General features: G+C 37.8%; 1 protein-coding gene across 11 annotated transcripts in view; it reads left to right on the top strand.

Annotated features, from left to right (window-relative positions):
- Positions 1-23,049, top strand: part of Uimc1 (ubiquitin interaction motif containing 1) — a 159,660-nt gene that overhangs the window by 44,720 nt on the left and 91,891 nt on the right. For 6 of the 11 annotated variants that reach the window (XM_033761652.1, XM_010622085.1, XM_033761651.1 and 3 more), the window contains one exon: positions 18,624-18,778. The exons of 2 other annotated variants lie outside the window; for them this stretch is intronic. In XM_033761652.1, coding sequence (XP_033617543.1) covers positions 18,632-18,778 — 147 coding nt within the window. In that variant the 5' untranslated portion in view covers positions 18,624-18,631. Of the gene's footprint in view, positions 1-6,089; positions 6,133-13,386; positions 13,415-18,623; positions 18,779-23,049 lie in introns of those variants that run through there. 3 more of the 11 variants (XM_010622084.2, XM_010622082.2, XM_010622087.2) reach the window with 2 other exon arrangements.

Raw genomic sequence — 23,049 nt, 5'->3', positions numbered from 1 at the left:
CCAAGTTTGAGGCCAGCCTAGGTAACTTAACGAGTCCCTCTTGAAATAAAAATAAAAAGTAGCTCAGTGGTAGAGTGCCCCTGCATTCAATTTCCAGTTCAGGAAAAACAAAATAACCCTAACACTTCAAACTGAAAGAGATGTTAATGAGTAAGAAGAAAACATGGGAAGGTATACAACTTACTTAAAAGAAAATTATACAAATCCAGAATGTTCTAATAGCATGGTGTGTAAATGATTTGTGTATTTAATATAAAAACTAAAAATAATTAGATGGTGTAATAACTACATTAATATGCACATTAATATGTTAAAAGATAGATAATATAGAAGAATGTAAATTGAGTATCAGAAGTTCAAAATTTACCACTTTTTGGCCATTTGGCTAAAATCAGATGGTGTGTTTGTTCTTGACAATTTAATATCTGATATGTCCTCTATCCAGAAATGAAAAGGGACATATTAGAGCTAACACCACAGAATCACTAGAGATTATTATGAACAACTCTATGTGAACAAATTTGATAACTTAGAAGAAATGGACTAATTCTTAAACATATTTACACCTTACTAAGACTGAATCATGAATAGACCAAAAAATGAGATTGAATTAGTAAAATCTCTCATCAAAGAAAAGTCCAAAATCAGATGGCTTCATTGCTGAATTCTACCAAACATGCAAGGAAGAACAATGTCAGTTTTCCTTAAGTTAATCCCAACAAGAGAAGAGGAAGTTCTTCCAAACATTCAGTGAGACCAGCATTACCGTAATACTAGAAACCAGATAAGGACACGAAACAAAAAATTACAGGCAAATATTCTTAAATGAACAAAAACGTAGAAGTCCTCAATAAAATACTAGCACACCAAATCCAATAGCTCATTAAGATTATTCACTTTGATTAGCGGGGACTCAGCTAAGGGATACAAAGAAGGTTTAGTATATGCAGATCCATAAATAAGATACGTCACATCAACAGAATGAAGGACAAGAACCATATGATCATGTTACAGTTGCAGAAAGGCTTTTAATACAATTCAACACCCACTCATAATAAAAATACTGGACAAATTAGGTATAGAAGGAACATACCTCAACATAATAAAGGCCATTTATAATCAACAGCTAACATTCCGAACAGCGAAAATCTGAGTTTTTTAACATCTGGAACAAGACAAGGATGCCCACTTTCAGTCTCCACTCTTATTCAGTATTGTGCTGGATGTCCAAGCCAGGAAAGAAAGGATAAGGAAATTGAAAAAGAAGTCAGATTGTCACTGTTTTAAGATGACATATCATATATGTAGAAAACCCTAAAAATGTAACTAAAAACTAAGATGAAAAAAAGTTGCAGGATACAAAACCAATATTAAAAATCAGTAACTTTTTTATACATCAAAACAAACTTACTGAGAAAGAAATCAAGAAAGTCCCATTCACAATAAGAAAAAACTCCCCCAAACCCCAGTAACAACCACAAAAACAACAAAAGGCCCCCTCAAAAAAACCCACTAGGAATAAATGTAAATTTTTTTTTTTTTTTTTGGTACCGGGGATTGAACTTTGGTCCTTGTGCTTGCAAGGCAGGCTACTGAACCGCTGAGCTAAATCTCCAACCCAATGTGTATATTTAAATTGACCATTTTTTTCACTGGGCCTTTTATTTTGGATTGTCTAATTTTTTGGGTTCTTTGTATATTTTAGATATTAGTATTCTGTCTGACGAATAGATGAATAGCTGGCAAAATTTTTTTCCTAATCTTCAGTCTGTTGGTTGTTTTCTTTGCCGTACAGGAGCTTTTAAATTTGATATGATCCCATGTATTGATTCTTGGTATTATTTCTTGTGCAATTGGGGTTCCATTCTGAAAGTCCTTGCTTATACCTATGTCTTTAAGAGTTTTACCTATTTTATCTTCCAGAAGGTGAAAGTGCTTTTGTTTTAATATTTAGATTTTTGATCCATTTGATTTTAGTTTTGTACATGGTGAGAGATGTAAGTCTAGGCTCAATCTTCTGCATGTGGATAGCCAATTTTCTCAGCACCATTTTTTAAAGAGGCTGTCTTTCTTCGATTGTAATTTATTTATTTATTTATTTTGAGACAGGGTTTCACTATGTTGTTGAGACTGTCCTGGAACTCACTGTGTAGCCTAGGCTGGTCTCGAACTCACAAGGATCCTCCTGCCTCAGCCTCCCGAGTGCTGGGGATTACAGGTGTGCACTACCATGCCCAGCCATTGTAAGTTTTTGATCCCCATGTTGAAGCATCCCTGCATCCCTGGGATGAATCATTTGGTCATGATGATGTGTCTATTTTCATTAAAGAGATTGGCCTGTAGTTGTCTGTTTTATTTGGGTCCTTGTCAGGCTTTGGAATCAGGGCAGTGTTACCTTCCAGCAATGACTCTGGGAGTATTTCTTCCCTTTCAGTTTCATTAAAAGTTTGAGGAGGATTGGTGTTAGATTTTCTTTAAAATTATTGTAGAATTCCGCAGTGAATCCCTGCAACTGGGCTTTTCTTGGTAGTTTTTTTTTTATTACTTCTTTGATTTCATTGCTTAATATTGGATTAAGGATTTTAATGTCTTTTTGGTTCAATTTTGGTAGTTCTTACATTTCTAGAATCTGCTAATTTCTTCTGAATTCTTCACTTTATTGTATATGTTCTTGTAATGATCTTCTGGATTTTGGCAAAATCTGTTGTGATTTTGTATTTTTCATTTTTAATAGCATTGATTTGGGTCTTTTTTCCTTTTTTGTAGGGGGTAAAGAAATTCACTAAGTGGTTGTCTATTTTGTTTATTCTTTCAAAGAACCAGCTCTGATTTATCAAGTTGTTTTTTTTTTAAGTCTCAATTTCATTAATTTCTTCTCTGATCTTAATAATTTTTTCTTTTCTCTTTCTTTCTTTTTTTTAAATTATTATTATTGTTATTATTATTATTATTATCCTTTTTTGTAGGGGGTAAAGAAATTCACTAAGTGGTTGTCTATTTTGTTTATTCTTTCAAAGAACCAGCTCTGATTTATCAAGTTGTTTTTTTTTTAAGTCTCAATTTCATTAATTTCTTCTCTGATCTTAATAATTTTTTCTTTTCTCTTTCTTTCTTTTTTTTAAATTATTATTATTGTTATTATTATTATTATTATATTTAAGTGCACCACCTCGCTCTCACCTCGATCTTTATAATTTCTTTCTGTGTACTACTAGCTTTGGATTTGCATTGCTTTTGTTTTTCCAGGACCTTGAGGTATATCAGTAGGCTATTTATTTTTTCTGATGTGGGGATTCACAGTTCTAATCTTCTATCTTAACAGTTTCCATTGATTTCCATAGGTTCTGATATGTGATACTGGCATTATTGTTTGATTCTATGAACAAATTTCTTCTTTGATTTCTTCTCTGACTGTTTGATTATTTGAGTATTGTTTAGTTTCCATAGTTTCTGTGATTTCTTTTACTATTGATTTTTAATTTTACTGCAGTATAATCTGATATATGCATAGTATAATTTTTATTCTTTTACATATACTTAAGCTTACTTTATGGGTTAGTATGTGTTCAGTTTTGGTGAAAGTCCCATGTGCTGCTGAGAAAAATGTGTATTCAGTGGTTGGCTGGGTGGAACACTGTAGCTGTCTATCAGGTTCATTAGTTTGAAGGTTTTGTTCAACTCTTACATTTCTTTGTTGAGTTTTTCTCCAGTTAATCTATTTGTGGCATTGGGATATTGAGGTCCTCCATTGTTTGTGGTGGTGTTTATCTGATTTCTTATGTCCAGTAGTGTTTGTTCTGTGAAGTTGGGTGTGCTGGTGTTTGGCGGATGTGTTTATAGTTGTCATCTGTTCCTGTTGAATTGTTCCCTTACCAATATGTAATGACCAGTTTTCCCTCTTCTGATCAGTTATGGCTTGAAATCTACTTTGTCTGAAATTAGGATAGCTACTTCTGCTTCTTCCCAGATTCGTGTTGCATGGGATGTTATTTTCCAACCTTTGATTTTTTAATCAGTGTATTTCTTTTTGAATTTAATATGTTTCTTATATAATGCATAATGTTGTTGTGTTTTACTTCTTGATCTGTTTTGCCAGTCTGTGTTTTAAAAAAATAATGAAGCATAAACTTTATTTAAAAATGTAAATGTCAGTAAACATTCATACATTGTCTTAGTTACTTTTTTTTTGCTGAGACAAAGTATTTGACACCCAAAGTTAAAGGAGGAAAGGTTTATTTAGCTCACAGTTTGTAGAGGTTTTAGTCCATAAGACTGGCTCCAAGGTGGCATGGCATGGTGGACAGAAAGTATCAAAAAGTAAGCAAGAGACAACCATATCTCTTTCTATCCCTTATCTTATCCAGACTACTTAGGGCAGATTGCTTCACACCCTTAATCCTAGTGGCCTGGATCCTAGCATTGCACCATGAATCAATTCCACCATCGCACACTCCAGATCCAGCCACCTCTGAAAACACCTGACTTATGACTGCATGAGGCTTTTGGGGGACATCTAAATACAAGCCATAACACATATTAAAACAATAAAATTTACAAAAAATTTCATTTTTTTCTTTTTGCATAGGACATCATTACAATATAGAATCAGTGCCTTACAAAATATATGAAAAGTTTTCTTTCAGAAACCCAAGGCCAGATTGGGAACTGTACAACTTAATACTTCACTGTGTGATCCAAGAAAGATCAAAACTGGCCTTTGGAAGTATGGTGGGGAGCTGGGTAAAAAGAAAAGAAAGAACGAAGTTCCTACAGGAAAGGGAAACGTGAGCTTGATGGAAATGGTCTTGGACCCTTGGATTCTGCCTTGGAATTTTTGGTAAAGGATTCCAGAGATGCTCCACCAGTGGTTTTGGAGGAGAAGGGTTGCCTGGGAGTGACCAACACAACCACAAATGCAAATCCTCAGAGCTGCATCAAGCCCTGAACCCAACAATGTGCAGAAAGCAAGCAGAGCCTGATACTGACACTGATGCAGGTCCCAGCACTGAGTACCTGTGGGTTCTGAAGAGTGAGGCTGGGAAACAAAGTCTCCCACTCACACACCCAGAAGCAGGCAGGAAAAGGGGTCATGGTACCCCCTGGTGTCTGAGTCATGCAAAAAAGTGTCCTCCTCTTCTGGGGTGTCTGGCAACCCTGTCCAAGTACAGGCTGTGGGCTATATGGGATGGACCACTTGCTGCAGTTGGCTCCTTGAATACACTAAGCTCATGCACTAGGCTTCCGAATGCTCTTGCACAGCAGCCTGTCAGCAGATCCCCTAGAAAGACATTGGGTTTGAAATCTACTTTGTCTGCAAATAAGATAGCTACCCCCGCTTTTTTCCAGGCTCCTCTTACATGGAGAATTGTTTTCTACCTAGGAAGACATCAGGGAAACCAGGGCTCTACAGCTCCAAAGATCTGCACATGAGCACCCCAACCAATGCAGGACACAGGGCAGGGCAAGCGGCTTCTCTCTCATCCTCTTTGTTTTTAAATAATAGTAGTAAAGTTTTAAAGCTGGGTAGGACCAGGTGGCTGCACTGCAAATTTGGTAGCTCAGCTGGGGGTCAATAGAAGCCAAGGCCATGTCATGGGGCCAGGGCCAACCAGCAAGAGGGATGGCCCATCTCTCAGTGGTGCTCAGGCATTACTCAGTAGTAAGCTGGAATGTGCATCCAACTTCTGTTACAAAATTCTCTTGAGTGTGTCCAGGACAAACCCTGGAAATTTCCGAATCAGGAAAGTTAGAGGATCTGGACCTTCCTGGTGCTATCCAACTTCTTGGGTATCACTATTTGTGCAATTTGTGGATTTTTTTTTTTTTTTTTAATAAAGAGAACACGGCAATGGTTCAGCAGGGTGAAACAAATAAAGGGGAAGAAATCTCCTGTAACATTAGATAGATTGTAAGAAATTTTTCTGAATTTTGGCCAGGAAGCCAAGATTAGCAGTCACATTGCACACTTTTTTTTTTTTTTTTTTTTTAATAAATTGACATTGACACCTGAGGTGAAGAAAAGTTTTTTTTTTGTTTTTTTTTTCATGGATTTTTCATCAAGTTCTCACTCTCACTCTGCTTTCTTATAGTACAAAAGGAAGGATCAGGGACTGGCACAAGGAGAAGGAGGAGGTAGGTGAGTGGCTGTTCCGGGCTGTTATCAGGTTGTTCCTGGAGTCCCAGGAACTGCAGCTTTGCTCCAGGGGAGTTGACTGGGCTGATGGTTGGGCTGCTAGCATCCGAGTGGCTGTGGTTGCTGAGTCAGTAGGTCTTCGAGCCCGCGCTGCACCTTTGCAGCATGTTTGGCACCCTGTGCGCTTCGTCAGGTGGTCACTGTGCATCAGGTACTTCTTGCATATGGGCATCTGAACTACTTCTTGCCTATGTGTGTGTGGTCATGCCATGCCACCTTGTTAGAGTGGTGAAATTCTTCTTATAGTCCTGCCAGCTGCAGGTGAAGGACCACTCACTCACCTGTGTGAATTCTTAGGTGTGCCTTGAGGTGTGAGGATTTCCCATAAACTTTCTTGCAGCCTGCATACTGGCACTTGTGTTTTCTCTGTGGGGACTCAAGGTCGATGGGCCAGCCATCCCCTTTGCCTAAGACCGGGCTCCCTTCCATCTCCACCTTGGGCTTGCTCCACACAAGGCTGCCAATCTGTGTCTTTTGATTGGGGAATTGAGACCATTCACATTGAGTTATTACTGAATGATACTGTTATGGGTTCTAAAAAAGTGGCTTGTCAACTAAATTTTTCTGGGTTTGGGGTTGCTTGCTTCTTCTTCTGGAGATGGATTCCAGGTTCTTCTTGTCTCAAAAAAAGACTTAAATGAAATGAGCAAAAAGCATCGGCAAAGTGTTTTTGAAAACAAAAGTGAAGACTGGGAGAAACACTGGCTCTGGAGAGCAAGCTTGGGCTGAGTAAATAGAAAAAGAGGATAAGGGGAAAGATAAAAGTACACACTGTGTCTAGGAAACACAGCATAGGCTATTATGGATAGCTACGAAAGCACCAGCCCCTCATGACTTCCTTTCTTTTATGCTGTCCAAATCTTGAGGAAACCTGAGAGAACTTCTACTTATGATGGGTCCTAAGAGACAGTGCTGGGATTCCATGCCTTAGACTGAAATAAGGTGTAGGCCATTCTATTGAAAACCTGCTTGTGGTCTTGCGCGAGTCCATGTGCAGGGCTTTGGGAACTGCTCTGCACATATGTTCATGATCTTGTAATTAGCAAGCCGCACCTGTTACCCTAGTCAGCTTTGCCATGCCCTAATCTTCTACCTCAATAAGGCCTTGTCCTTATCACATCATTGCATTATTTTCCTGTTGATGATTTCTTTCCCCCCTTTCTGATTAACTGCTCAACCTGATTGGTTAGATTAGATTAGATTTTTTGGCGTTGTTGGCTTGTCTCTTTGTAGGATATTCTCCCCCCGCATTAAGTTTATTGGTACATTTAAAGCAAACTACAGTTACATTTATCATTGGGATCTTGTACTTTTCTTTCCATGATATGTCTTGGATCTTATTTTTTCTCTATATCCCTGCCCTCCTTTCACCCCCTTCAACCTTCCCTATTTACAAAGACTTTGTTTGCATTTTTTCCTTTTTTCATATTTTTTCTTTTCCCTTATTTCCTTTCCCCTTCCCTTCCCACTTCCCCTTTAACCATTTTCTTCCTGTTTCACATTATTGATAATACCATTTGAACCATATTTACACTTTTAGTTTTTCACACCAGAGAAACTAGTCGGTATTTACTCAAGTGGGTCCTGTTTATTTCACTTAAGAACATAGCCTCAATGTGCATCCATTTTAGCTATAAATTTCTTTAGTTTCTTGTGCTTTATGGCTGAGTAGTACCTCATTTTATAGAAAAAAACACGTCTTCTTTATCCAGTCTCCAGTTGACGGGCATTTGGGTTTTTCCTAAGTTTTAGCTATTACAAACTGCCACTATAAACATAGGTGCACATATATCACTGTGGTATGATTCTTTTGGAAAGACCCAGCAGAGGGATGGCTGGGTCAAATGGAACCTCTAATCCTAGTTCTTTGAGATATCTCCATATTGATTTCCATAGTGGTTGCACCAGTCTGCACTCCCACCAACAATGAAGAAGGGTTCCTTTCTCCCCATAGCCCTGCTAGCATTTGTTATTGGTGAATTTCTTGATAGCAGCTATTCTTTCTGGGGTAAGATGGAATCTCAATGTGGTTTTCGTCTGCATCTCTGAAATGACCAGTGATATTGAACATTTTTTCATATATTTATTTGCTGCGTTTACTTCTTTGTCTGAGAAATGTCTGTTCATTTCAGATGCCCATTTTTGAATTGGGTCTTTGTGTTTGTGGGTATCTGACTTGTTTTTTGAGTTCTTTATATATTCTAGATAGTAGTCCTTTATCTGAGGAGTAGCTCGTAAAAATTTTTTCCCACATTGTAGGTTGTCTCTTAGCTCTGTTTTCTAGTATTCTTGGGAATTTTGGAGGGTACTCATTTGATAATTAAAAGAAGCTGGTGCCTGCCAAGGATCACTCCCCACACCGACAGAGTTTCTATGAGAGAGCCTTATTTGCTTATTGTAAAGGGAACAAGGGAGGGAGGGAGAGAGAGGGAGAGAGAGAGAGAGAAAGAGAGAGAGGGAGAGAGAGAGAGAGAGAGAAAGAGAGAGAGAGAGAGAGAGAGAAAGAGAAGAGAAAGAGCGTGTGCTGGGTAGAAGGGGATTGGTTATATGGTGGGTGACTAGTGTAGGTGGGTCAGAGATTGTGTCAGCTGCATGGGCAGCCACTCAGGGGTCATTATTTGCGATCTATTCTTTATATGGACAAGCCTTGCTCCACGTGTCTCATTTATGACTGGTGATGCCTGACATAGGAAAGTGGAACTTAAGGTGAAGAAGGGGGTTATTCATCAGAATGGCGACAGCCATTCCAAGGCACTTATAAATAGTCATGGATTTCTTGAGGTGCTCTTTGTCTTGGAAATATCTTATTTCTCCAATTTTGTTTTATGGGCTTTTTTTTGCTTTATTTTTATTATTTACTTTTGAGACAAGGTCTTGCCATATAGTTCAGGCTGGCCTTAAACTCCTCACTATGTAGTCCAGGTTGGCTTTGAATTCTGGGCAGACTGAGTGCTCCCCAGAGTTGGGATTATATGCGCACACCACCACTGTCCAGCTCTCTATCAATTTTGAAAGAAGTTTTGGAGGATATATAAATGTATCTGGGGAGGGGTGAACACCATGCCACTGCTCTGCTGGAACATGCAGCTCCTGGCAATCCTAAACCCAGCATCAGTAAAATAACTAAATAAGCAGAATTTAAAATAAAAACGGACAACTTATTTGGAGGTGGGGAAAGGGGAGAATGGGAGAGAGGGAGAGAGCACTACTCTGGAGAATAGGGAGTTTTCAAAAGGGAAAACTTGTAGATTCCTTGTTTGCATCTTCTTTTATTGGGTTTCTTCTTCCGATGTAGGCTCATGGAATCTGATTGGCTCCCTGGCTATCTTTGGTCTTCCCTGTGGATATCTTCCAGTTGCCTATATGACCTTTTCCTGCTGTTTTCTGGAGAATAGAACTATGGATGGGGTTCTATGGATGTGTAATTTAGGTTTATGGATTAAATAAAGGGGAAATATGTGATTCTTATGTTAATTGTACTACGTGACATCTTAGTTTCTTTTCCTTTGTCTCCCTTGCTCTGCTCTTCTGCTCCTGAGTCTGGCTGCCTCTGTCTTTCTGATTGTTTGAGTCTTACCTGCAGAGGCAGAAGCCCCCTCTGGTTAACCATCTGTAGAAGCCCTTAGTCTCCCCGTTAACTTCTTTTTTTAGAGCAAAACATTTATTGGTACATAACACTTATCATAGAGAATTTGCACCAGTATATGATATATCCTACATCTTTTTTTTTCCATTCCCCATCTCCACAGTTTCCCTCCCCTCGCTATATGCAAAAGCTTTGTTTCTGTTTTTTCCTTTTATTTTTACTTTTTTTCTTGTCCCTTCCTTCCTTTCTTCCACCCTCTCCCTTGTTCCCCTTTCCACTTGAACATTTTCTTACCATTAACTTCTCACAAAGCTCAGTGAGGCCTTCATCCTGTCTTTTCCCTACCTACAGGGAATCCTGTACCTACATAAGTATGAGTTGGAAGTTGTTATCTTTTAGGGCTTGAAACACTTTTAAGTTTTCTTTAAGGTTTGTGTTGAGAAATCTGCTGTAATTGTGATGGATTTACCTTTTAAGTGCTTTGTTGCTTTTCTGTAATAGCTTTTTTTTTGGTACTGGGGATAGAACTTGGGTCCTTGAGCTTTCGAGGCAGGAGGCAGAACCACTGAGCTAAATCCCCAGCCTTTTGTTTTTTGTTTTTTTTGAGACTGGGTCTCACTATGTAGTTGAACTCACTATGTAGCCCAGGCAGGTCTTGAACTCACAGCGATTCTCCTGCCTCAGCCTTCCAAGTGCTGGGATTACAGATGTGTGCCTGGCTTATAATAGCTTTTAAGATTTTGTCCTGTATTGGACTTTGTTTTTTGACTGTAATGTGATGTGGAGATGTCTTGATTATGGCTCTTTGGGGTTCTATATATCTCACTTACTGTATGTTTATTTCTTTCCCTATATAGTATTTGGAATGTTTTCTTTTATTACTTCTGTGAACAGGTTTTTTTTTTTATGCCATTTGTACTGTTGTCTGATTTTTCACTTTTTGTAGGTAGTCTTAGGTTTGTCATCTTTGTGTCATCTAGCAGCTTTTGGATCCATTTTTCATGTTCTCTTGTTTTTAAGGTCTCTCTGAATAATTGGTCTTTGAAAGCATCCCTATCTTCTAATTATGATAGTCTGTCCTTACTTTGGTCTCATCTGCTGTCAATACTGTCAAGAAAATTTTCAGTTTCCTGGCTTTCTTTTGGAAACCTTTTCATGTACTCAGTGCATCTTTAGCCAGGCCTGGCCTTGCCCTGTGGGGAGTGGGTCTTGTGTCTTTCCCAGCCAGAGCTCAAACCTCTCAGAGTGGTCTCCCTGTCTGTAGCTATCTCGCATGTCTGTCTCTCACCCAGTCACTATGGGAGGTTCAACAGTGGGAGTGCTGAAGTGAGTGAAGCTGTCCCCTAGCTATTCTGAGTCTCAGATTCAATTAACCAACCTACAGTGAAGCACTTGGCAGTATGTCAGGTGCCTGTGCTGGGATCCCCATCTGGCTGTTTGTCTTGTAGAAGGAGACCCCCTTGGAGCAAAACCCCTACACTGTCCTTGCAGATCATGACGGTGGGTGGGCTCCCTGCACAGCCCATGTTGACATATCAGTCTGCCACTGCTGTTTCTCCCTGGAGCCCTTTGTGTTTAGCTTACTTATTCATACAGAGCCAGCCTAGCCTCCCCTCCCAGTGAGCCAAGGGAAGAGTCTAGACTGTTTTGTTCCTTTCTCTGTGTTGTGATCTGTCTCTCAAACTTACCTGTGACTTTTAATTTTTCCGTCAGTTCTTTTCTGACTCCCATTGATCTGCTTCTGTTTTTCTTCCTCAAGTTGTTTTTTCCAGTATCTGGTTTCTCGATATTGGCAAGGCTGTTTTACTGCTACTCACCAGTCTGCCTGCCATCTTTTAGTTTTTTGAGACAGTGTCTTGCTATATAGTTCAGACTGGCTTTGAACTTTATTTAGCACAGACTGGGCTTGAGCTTGCAGTGATTCTTTCGCCTCAGCCTCTTGAGTGCTGAGATTATGGTGTGTAACACTACACCTGGCACCACTCTACCATCTTAACCTCACTAATTGTATATATTTTAATCCTTAAACACTTACCAGTCCTATTATTTAAATACAGGATGACTAAAAATTATGTATTTTTTTATTTTGTTGATTTTTATAAGATAATATAACAGGAAATATAAACAAAAATTTAATCAGATTTATTCATTACAAGAATTGATTGGTTAAACTTGATACAGGCATATGATATAGGAATGATATAAGGTATATTATAACTCCCAACCTGTTAGATGTCTGATATTCTGAGTTTGTGTTCTCTAAAATTGAAGAATGAATTTTAGGAACAATGGAGGTTAAGAGTAGGGGTAAATATTTTTTTTGTACCGGGAATCAAATTCAGGACCTTGCATTTATGAGGCAGGCGAGGTGCCACTGAACTAAATCCCTGGCCCATGAGTAGGAAATATTTATTGTGAGAGATAGCTTCTAAGAGAGATTGAAGGGGACACCTGGAAAGTAGGTTGCCCATGAGCTCACTTCTCGAAGAAGTTTTGTAGAGCAAAATCTGGAGATGGGCATAGGTGGGACAAAACGTGGTCAGCCAATAAGATTACAAGAATAAGTGCTTAGGTAATCTCCATCCAATGGAGAAGCAAGTCATGTAGCAAGTGTACAAAGAAAGAACAAAGGACCTTTCCTGAAAGGGATAAGTTAAGGCCTTTGTCCCCCACCTAAGTGATTAATGCCTATAGGGAATATCAATCATTATTTATCCTTGGGGAAGTAAGTATAATCATTTGATCTTTGTCTAGAGGCCTGGCCTTCAAGGAATGTGCCACCATCCACAATTGTAATGTGTTCTCATCTTCTGCACTGACTTCTTTGAGGGCCTTCTCCTGTCTGACTGCTTATAATATTACTACCTAACTTAGCTGTCAATAATAAAATGATGTTCAGGGCAAACTGTTAAGTAGTTAAACATTATGCTAAATAACTGAAGCAATTCTTATTTTGTATTGTGTAGCAATTTGGTTGGAGTTATCAGTATTATGCAGTTAGTTTACACTTCCTAGTGATTTATAAATAAGCTCCACTGACTCATGTAGAGCAGTGACTGTCAGCCTTCTTCTTGCCTCAGCACATACCACCTACCCATCCACACCACTGATTGATAGTTCTATGGATGCGTTTAGGGTTAGAGGAGGACTTTTCCCAAGGGCTGTATCTGAATTGCTGGGTTTACGATTCATCCTCTGGAGACTATGTTCACTTCTCCCTACCTCCTGGGAATCCCTGAGGTAGAATGTGGAAATGTAGCTGAGGAACAAATAGACCATTTTATAGTAAAACTGTTAGATTTTCCGCCCAAAGTGTGAATATATTCATTGCTATCAGTGCAGAGCTCACCATAAAAATGCAGTTTAAGCTGTGCAGGGTAAATCTCCGTTGGATGGATATTACCATGCTTGAATTTCAACACTCAGGAGACTGAGGCAGAGGAGGATTGCTGCAATTTTGAGGCCAGTTTGGGTTACATAGTGAGTCCAAGTCCAACCTGAAATACACAGTGACACCTTGTGTCAAAAAAAGTAATTTAAGTTCATGAGAAGTACTAAACTCTAGTAAGTACTGTATGTCTTTTTAGAAGAAGAGACAAGTGTGGAACACATTTTGTGGGAAAAATACTATTAAGGTATGTGCTGCACTTTGTATAACTCTCCTTTAGCTTTTTGTTCGCTTATATTTTCCCAAGTTTTAAGGTATAGATTTTGAGGAAATACTAAACAAATCTTTCATTCTTTGTGACAGCCCTCTGAATATATGGAGTTGTTGTATCTCCAGATTAAAACCCCTTAGATAATTTATTCTATATTTAGTCAATAAACATTTCATTGAATTAAAAAAAAGAAAAACAGGGCTGGGGATTTAGCTCAGTGGTGCCGACATGTGCCTCGAAAGTACAAGGTCCCAAGTTCAATCTCCGGTACCAAAAAAAAAAAAAAGAAAGAAAGAAAAGACATACAAAGGCAAATACTTAGCATCATTAACATGTTCGTGTAGGACTGTAATTTGTATGTCTTACTGCTGAGTGGCTCTGATTTGAATTCAGTTGCTCCCCTCAACTTGAACCACGGATGGTACATGCATGACTGTCCCATTGGGCAACTTGTACTGCTTCTCAGGGAATCTTTGATTATAGTAATGCAAGAAAGGCATTGATTTAGCAGAGCAGATGTCATCGTATTATAGACCGATAAAAGTGATGAGATCCATTTTTACCACCAGTAGTACAAGCTGTCCAATGGGACAGTCACACACTTATCACCAGTGGTTCAAGCTGGCAGGGAACATGGTAGTCATTAGGGAAATGCAAATCAAAAATTCATGGGAAAATGGATACATATTGAGGATATACTCCTAAGTGAAATAAGTCACATGTGTAAATACTGAATAGTTTCTCTGGTGTGAACAAACTATAATAGTACATAAGATCCTAATGAAATAATTGATAGTGTGAAATAGTAAGAAAAGGGCTAAAGGTGTAGGGAAAGTGGGAAGGGTAGGGGAAAGGTAATAAGGGAAAGAAAAAAATAGAAGAAAATGAAAAAATGGAAATAAAATGTTTGTAAATGGAGAGGAGAAGAAGGGGTGAAGGGAGGGCAGGGACAAGGGGAAAAATGAGAACCAAGACCTGTCATGTAAAGGTACAAGATCCCAATGATGAATGTAACTGTACCGTATGTCTAAAATGTACCAACAAACTCAATGAGAGAAAGAAAAAAAAAAACACCAGCTAACACCTCATCCCTGTAAAAATATTTGATATCAAAAGGATGAAAGATAACAAGTGTTGGGGAGAATGTGGAAGAAAGGAAATCCTTGCACGCTGTTGATGGGAATGTAAATTAGTATAGCCACGATTGAAAATAGTATAGAGGGTCTTAAGGAAATTAAAACGTTAATATAAAATCCATCAGTTTCCCGAGTATATGTATATACAAAGGAAATGAAATCAGTATGTTGAAGAGATATCTGCACTCATGTGCTATAGTGCTGTTCACAATAGCCAAGAAGTAGAAACAACCTAATTATCCATCAGTGGATGTATGGGTAAAGAAAATGTACATGTACCCAGTGGAATGCTATTCAGCTATAGAATAGAATGAAATCCTGTCATTTGTGACACTATAATAGAGCTCAAATGAGCTGAGATCACTATATTAAAGTGAAAAAAGCCACACACAGACAAGTACCATATGATTTCACTCATATGTGAGAAAAGTTGACCTTGGAAGTTGAGAGTAGAATGATGGTTATCAGAGTCAAGGGGCATGGGGGTCAGAAAGAATAGGAAAAGTTGATCAATGGGTACTGAGTTACAGTTAGGAGCAATAAGTTCTGGTGTGCCATTGCACACTATGGTGATTAGATAACAGTGTACCATGCATTTCAAAAAACTGGAGAAAGGATTACAAGTATTTCAGAGAGATAGTTATGTTTAACTTGATTTAAACATTATAGAATGTACTCATGTGTTCAAACATTATATCATATCCCAATTAATACATAATGATTTTTATATGTTAGCTAAAAAGATTGGTGTTTGTGTTTTTATTCATACAAGGAATTGTCAATTGGCTTTATCTGGGTATGTAATTTATTTCTAGCAGTGCTTACTTACAATCTTTTATACCTGAAGCATTTTTAGCATCCCTAATGCTAAGATTGTAGATGCCCAATAATAATGTAATAATTTCCTTAGAAATAATTTAATGGTTAATCAATTTGAGAAATTTGTAATAAAGTTAAGGTTACTCTATTTAAGTCTCTGACTACCTCTTCAAGAGAATAAAACCAGTTGGAGACCCTCCTCTTTCTTTTTGGTTATATGAGAGGGTATCATTCTGTAGGTCAGGCTGCTCGCGAATTCACTGTGTAGCTCAAGCTGGCCTCAAACTCTTGATCTTTCTGTCTCAGTCTCCCAAGTGCTGGGATTATAGGAATGCACCACCATTCTTGCCTGAGACACCTCCCTTAAAAAAATTGAGGTGAAATTTTTTAGGCAGAGTGATATACATCTATAATCCCAGCACCCTGGGAGGCTGAGGCAAGTTGTCCTGCCTGAGCAACTAAGAGATTTAGCATTTCAAAATAAAAAATTTTGAAAAGGATTGGGAATGTAGCTCAGTGAAAAGGCCCTGGATTCAATCCCCAGCACTGAAAAAAAAAATTGAGGTAAAAGTAAATTAACATAAAAGCTATCATTTTAACCATAAATATATAATTTTAGTAGTATTTAGTAAATACGCAGTAGTATATAATCATTACACTTTCTAATTCTAGGACATTTTAATTTTTCCCAAAGGAAACCCCATGCAGCCATTGTGTATTTCCTACTCCCTAACCATCACTAATTTACTATATCAGTAGATTTGCCCAGTCTGGACATATCACATAAATGGAATCTTAGCTACCCTGCTTCCTTTTACCTGTCTGCCTTCTTGTCTCCTTCCGTCCCTCCCTCTCTTTGTCTTTCTTATACTATAGATTGAACCCAGGACCTTCACACTAAGCTACACCTCCAGCCCTTTTTGTTATTTTGGAGGCAAATTCTTGCTAGGTTGCTTAATTGCCCACGCTGGCTTGAATTTGTAATGCTCCTACCTCAGCCTCCTAGAGTGCTGGCATTACAGGCATATACTACCATGCTTGGCTTTGCTTCTTTCACTTTAGAAATGATGCTAAGAATCTTTTCATGTGGTTTTTTGGTCATTAGTGTATCTTCTTTGGAAAAATATTTATTCATGTCCTTTGTCCATTTTTTATTTGGGTTATTTGTCTTTATACTATTGAGTTGAGTCTTTTATATATTCTGGCTACAAATCCTTATTCATTAGATAATTTGCAAGTATCTTTTTTGTTTAATTTTTTTCCCTTTTTTGATGTTCTGTGGTTTCATGCAAAAATTACATGAAATCTAATTTTTTGTTTCTTTTATTGCTTTTTTTCCCCCAAGTGTTAGGATCCAACCCAAGCCCCGCACATGCTAGGCAAGCACTCTTTTCACTGAGCCATATTCCCAGTCTAGAACTCCGGACTTGTAGTTAAGTTTTGAAATTGGAATGTCTGAGTTTTCCATTTTTTTTTTCTTTTCAAGATTTTTCTATCTGTTCTGGGACCCCTACATTTCCACTTGAAATTTAGGATCAGGTTATTTCTACAGAAAAACCAGCTGGGCTTTTTTTTTTTTCTTTTATTGAGTTTATTGGTACATTTTAGGTATACAGTACAGTTACATTCATTATTGGGATCTTGTACCTTTACATGACAGGTCTTGCTTCTCATTTTTTTCCCCTTGTCTGTGCCCTCCCTTCAGCCCCTTCTGCCCTCCCCATTTACAAACACTTTATTTCCATTTTTTCATTTTGTCATATTTTAACTGGGCTTTTATTAGGGATTATATTGTACTTATATAAAGTACAGATTATTGTCATAGTAATATTGAATCATTTCATGAACATAGATGGACTTTGCATTTATTTACATCATCTTTATTTTTTTCAGCAAGGTGTGTGTATGTGTATATACATACATAGTTAACTGTTTTGGTATGGAGATCCAGTCTAGTAACCCATAAAACTATAGTTGGAGTACAATAATTCAGATGAAGTAAAAATTTTCTGCTTCTTTTATTGCTTGTGTTTTGTTTTGGTGATGCTAGAATTGAACTCAGGGCCTGATGCATGCTAGGCATGAGCTCTGTTACTGAACAATATCTCCAGCCCCTCTTTCAACAAGAATTACTTAATTAAATTTGTACTACTAAAGTTTGAAATCAGGGCCTTTATACTGCATTACATCCCCATTTTTCATTTTTATTTTGAGACAGGGTTACATTAAGTTACTAAGTTGCCCAGGCTGGGCTCAAATTTGCAGTCCTCCTGCTTTAGCCTCTCAGAATTCTGAGTATACAGGTGTGTACCACCATACTTGACTTTCAGTGGTATTTTAAAATTTTCAGTTCTAAGTCTTACATTTCCTTTATTAAATTTGTTAGAAATTGAATTTGAGAACAAAATTAGATATTGTTTATTACTAGTATAGCAATGTAATTGATTTTAACTTTGTTTCTTGCAACCTTGACAGACTTGTTTACTATATGGTTTTTAGTGGATTCTTTAGTTTTTTAAAAATTTGTCTTAACACATGATAATGTCATCTGCAAATGGTGATAATTTTCCTTTTCCTTTCTTACTTGAAAGTTTTAAAAAAATCTTTTCTTCCCTAATTAACTACCTAGAACTTCCAGTTTAGTCTTCAGTGATGAAAACCAATATTCTTTTTCTTTTTTTGTTTTATTTGAAACTGGATCTTGCTGTGTTGTTCAGCCTTGCCTCCATCTCACTATTCTGTTTCAGCCTCCCAAGTATCTGGGATTATAGGAATAGGTCACAGTGTCCAGTGAAAAGCAGACATTCTCATCTTGCTTTTTATCTGAAGGAGAAGGAAGGCCTTCAGTCATTTACCTTTGGATATGATATTAGCTTACTAGCTATGAGTTTTTGGTAAGAGTCCCTTTGTTAGATTGAGGCATTAATATAAATAAAAAATCTTTTAGGCAAATTATTAATGTTTAATCTAGAAACCATTTATCTGTGTTAATGTAAAACTAGCAATCTATGTTAATGTATAAAGAACTATGATAAAATTATTGTATTACTGCTATTGAAATTTCACCCTGGAGATGAGGTTATTATATTTTTTCCTCTATAGAAAAACAATTTTTAATGAAACCCAATTTTGTTTTCATTAGATGAGTGTCTTTTTATTTTACATGAACAAATTGAATAGCTTTTAGAAAACTTTATTCTTTGAGTGAATTATTTCACTTTGTATTCCAGTTAGAAGGATGCCACGGAGAAAGAAAAAAGTTAAAGAAGCTTCTGAATCTCAGAACCTGGAGAAGAAGGATATGGAAACCACAAGTTCTGTCAGTGTGAAGAGGAAGCGTAGAGTTGAAGATACATTCATTGTGATATCTGATAGCGATGGAGAGGTCAGTATTTTAAAAAGTGAAGCTGTAAATCTCAACCTAGGCTTCTTTATCTGTGAATGGCTTGTTTTGTGACTATATGGTCCTGTTAGCTTCTCAAGACTTTTTTTTTGTTTGTTTTTTTTTTTTGGTACCAGGGATTGAACTCAGAACCTTGCACTTACAAGGCAGGAGGCGGCACCACTGAGTTAAATCCCTGGCCCAAGACCATGTAATTTTTACTTAGTTTTGTTTTGACATGAAGTGGAGTTATAAATTATTTAAATAATGCTGTTTGGCTGAGGATAGGTTTGATTGTAGTTCGTTAGTTTTGTTATAGGTTAACCCAGTGTGATATTTTAGGACTGTTGAATAAACTAAATTGAATAAAAAATATTTTCATGTGTCTGGAAAGTGAAAGAATGAGAGTACAAGCCAGGGATCAGGTACATGCCTGTAATCTCAACACTGAGAGGCTGAAACAGGAGGATCTCAAGTTCAAGCTCAGCATGGGCAACTTAGTGACTTACTGAGACCTTGTCTTAAAAAAAAAAAAAAATTTGGTGATGTAGCTCAATCAAAATGGCCTGGGTTGTTTTCAATACTGAGAAAAAAAAATGTGTAACTGGAGCTGTAAATGTATCTCAGTGATAGAGTACTTGCCTAGCATGCAGGAGGCCTTGGATTCAATTCCTAGCACTGCAAAAACATTAAAAAAAGAAAAGAAAAGTTGTGAATACTCTTACATCTCTAGACTTGATCTGTCTAATATAGTAGTCTCGAGCTACCTGTAGCTATTTAAATAAAAATTAAAAATCAGTTCCTCTGTTGCACTCATTATGGTCAAGTGAGCAAAGGCACCATAGATGCTGATATCTATTGTATTAGACAATGTGTAGAAATTTCCATTGCCATTGAAAGCTTTATTGTACAGAGCTCTGCTGGATCCTAACCTTTCTCCTTTATTCCCTATTTCTATTTGTTTGTTGAGATCTTCCACTTGATTGTAGATCACATTCAGTAGGTAATGAACTAAGGCATCATGTTTTCCTACATAAATTTTTCCTGTATCTACTTTAGTAGTAGAACAACTCATTTGTCTCAAGCTGTAAAACTCAGAATCACCACTGACTCTTCACTCTTCTCATCTTTCACACCTAATGGGTTACTGTTGCATGTATGGCTTGTATCTAGTTGTTCCCCTAAATCCTCATGTCCTTGTAGATGGGGCTTTAGGATCATGGGTTGTCGCGCGCCGCTCGCCAGCAAGAAAGCACGCAACAGTTAGGATCCTTCTGAGGCTTTATTAATTGTGTGGAGAAGGCACTCAAACAAAGGAATACACTTCCTTATATAGACTAGAGTTCTTCCACATTAGGCAACGCCCCATGGCAACAATTACTCCTCCAATGAGGATTTTTCCTAGTGTAACAGACTATAGCCAGTGTGGAGAAATCACCATCTCGCGATCCTCCATTACATGTCTTACATCTCATATTCATATATAAATCATTATAATTATAGCAAAGCAGGCAAACTCCTTTATCTAGCAAGATAAAATAACTATATCAGCCTAAAGCACTAATTGGGCACTAACTCAGCAAACTAGGCAGACATGCTCTCCACAATGGGTATGTTATACTGCATCATAGGTGTGTGATACCACATTAGTCAGTCCATTGATGGGTTTATAGCTGGGTATGATGTTAAGAAAGGAAGCCTGGTGGAAAGAGGTGGGTTACTGAAGGTATCCTGCTCCCTTAATCCCTCTGTGCTTCTTGCCTGTCTTGCCATGAGCTCTTTCTCTTCTCTCATGCTGCCCTGCCTTGGAACCAACTGACTACAGACTAAAACCTCTATAAACTGTGAGCCAAAATAAACCTTTTTTCTTTTAAATTTGAATAGTTTGTCCCAGCGTCGAAAAAGTAATTAAGACACTGAATGCTGTATTTTTTATTGGTTAAATGATACTCTAGTATTTCCTTTTTTGTGTGTGTGATCAGCTTTTATTTGGTTTATTACAACAAAATCTGAAGCTGGCTTTTCTGCCTTAGGTTTATATTCCTTACATATTTCATTTAACTTACTACAATTTTAAGAATTCAGGTTGTAGATCTTTGCACTTGTTTGCTTAACAATTTTTGGTTGCAGCTGATAAAATTCTGGGAGGCTTTCCTACCTGAAGCCAAAGCCATTGCCTAGCAATAAGATTGTTCCATTTAAGAATTATATGTTGCTCCAGTTATCCTGAACTCCATAATGAACTAATTTAAAACCATCTAAGTAAACTGTTATATATTTTTTAAAAAATTTTTTGGGAGCCAGGGATTTAGCTCAGTGGTTTTGCTACCTGCTTCACAAGCACAAGGTCCTGAGTTTGATCCCCGGTACCAAAAAAACCCAAAAAAACAAAAAACAAAAACAACCCAAAAAAGCACAAACAAATCCAAAAAATGAATAATCTATACAAAATCAATTTAGAATTTTAACATGTCATACTGTATAAGAACCTTTACAATTCCAGCTTCATTTCTGTAATTCTTTCTTTCTTTCTTTTTTTTTTTGTAATAGGAATTGAACTCAGGACCTTAAGCTTGTGAAGCAAGTGGTGGAACCACTGAGCTAAATACCCAGCCATCAACTCTAATTTTCTTGTCCCCTTGCCAAGACTATTACTACTTTAAAAATTTTTCCCAATTTGATAATTTTAAAAAATCACATATTATTATATTAGTTATTTTCCCATTGCTAGGTAAAAATAGCTAATACCTACCTACAAGTTAAAAGAGGAAAGGTTTATTTTGGCTTATGGTTTTTTTTTTGTACCAGGGATCAAACTCGGGTCTTTATGCTTGCAAGGCAGGCAGCAGAACCACTGAGCTAAATCTCTGGCGCTTGGCTCATGGTTTTTGTGGGTTGGCTGGTTCCAGAGCAGAAGTAGCATGGTGAAAGAATGGAAAGTTGCTCAACTCCTGGTGGCCAGAAAGCAGAGAGAGAAGGAAGGAACTGGGTACAGAAACACACTCTTCCCTGTCCTGTCATCTGTGACCTATCCTGAATAAGCAGGGTGCCCTGGGGTTGTGTTTTCAAAGCAAAGTATTTTATTTTATTTTATTTTTTTGGTACCAGGGATTGAACTCGGGTCCTTGCACTTGCAAGGCAGGCCACCGAACCGCTGAGCTAAATCTCCAGCCCAAAGCAAAGTATTTTAAAGTTTATACTTTTTTTCTTTTTAAATGTGGGTACTGGGGAATGAACTCAAGACCTTGTACTTGGGAGGCAGTTGTGGTACCACTTAGCTAAATCCCCAGCCCCATTTTTTTGGTATTTTGAAACAGGGTTTTGCTATATAATTCAGGCTGTCCTTGAACTTACTGTGTAGTCTAGGCTGGCCTTGAACTCATGGTGATCCTCCTGCCTCAGCCTCCTAGAGCTAGGATTACAGGTATGCGCCACTGTACCTGGCTCTCAAGTTTTTACTTTTATACCCTTGCGTCTGTGATGTGTGTGGGTTTTGGCCTATCTTGAGATTCTCTCAAGTCATCTTTTTTTATTGTCCTTGGCTGGCCTCAAACTTGCTTGGATCCTCCTACCTCAGCTTCTTGAGTGCTAGGATTACAGGCATGCTCCACCATGCCTGGATTGGCTTCTTTTTAATGGTGTTAATCATTCTCTCCTTGGCCTCAAATTACCCATGATTTTTTTCTGGTCAAATGGAAAAAAAATTTTTTTTAACATCCCTTGGCTCTGTTTTTGCTTTCAACTCTCCCTGTAGTTGTGGCTAAAAGTATCTGGCAGTATCCATGGCACAACCTGAATGTTTGATTGCCTTGATGTTTCTTCCACCAGTGTTAAACTCCCATAGTGACTGGGCAAGGGACAACTGTGGGAGATGTCCAGGGTCAAGGAGCTGTGTGATCAGGCAGGCAAGAGACACCCAGAGCGTTATGAGCTAAATGACTTAGGCTCCAACTCAATGATCAGAGGCCAGGATCAGCCTGAACTTTTGTGGATTTGAAAGTACCAGAACTGGCACTCAGTCCTAATTCTATTACACTCTTGCTGGTGGTTGTCTGGCATAGATCTGAGGTCTGACTATCTTCTTTATCTGCCAGTGAGAGTAGAGCCATGCCCTCATTTGGCTACTGCCCCAAAACTGTAGCTTCCAGTAGATAAACATAGGCTTGAAATAACAGAAATTCCTTTTTTTTTTTCTTTCTCTTTGCTTTTGGGTTTTTCTTTTTCTTTGTGTTTGGTTTTCATTTTTTTTCTTTTTTTCATGAGTGTGAACATTT

This window comes from Fukomys damarensis, unplaced genomic scaffold (assembly GCF_012274545.1).
Source record: "Fukomys damarensis isolate Sample0158 unplaced genomic scaffold, DMR_v1.0_HiC HiC_scaffold_9, whole genome shotgun sequence".
NCBI lineage: Eukaryota > Metazoa > Chordata > Mammalia > Rodentia > Bathyergidae > Fukomys > Fukomys damarensis.
Note: the sequence above shows the minus strand (reverse complement) of the source record. Positions and strands in the feature narration are given on the sequence as shown.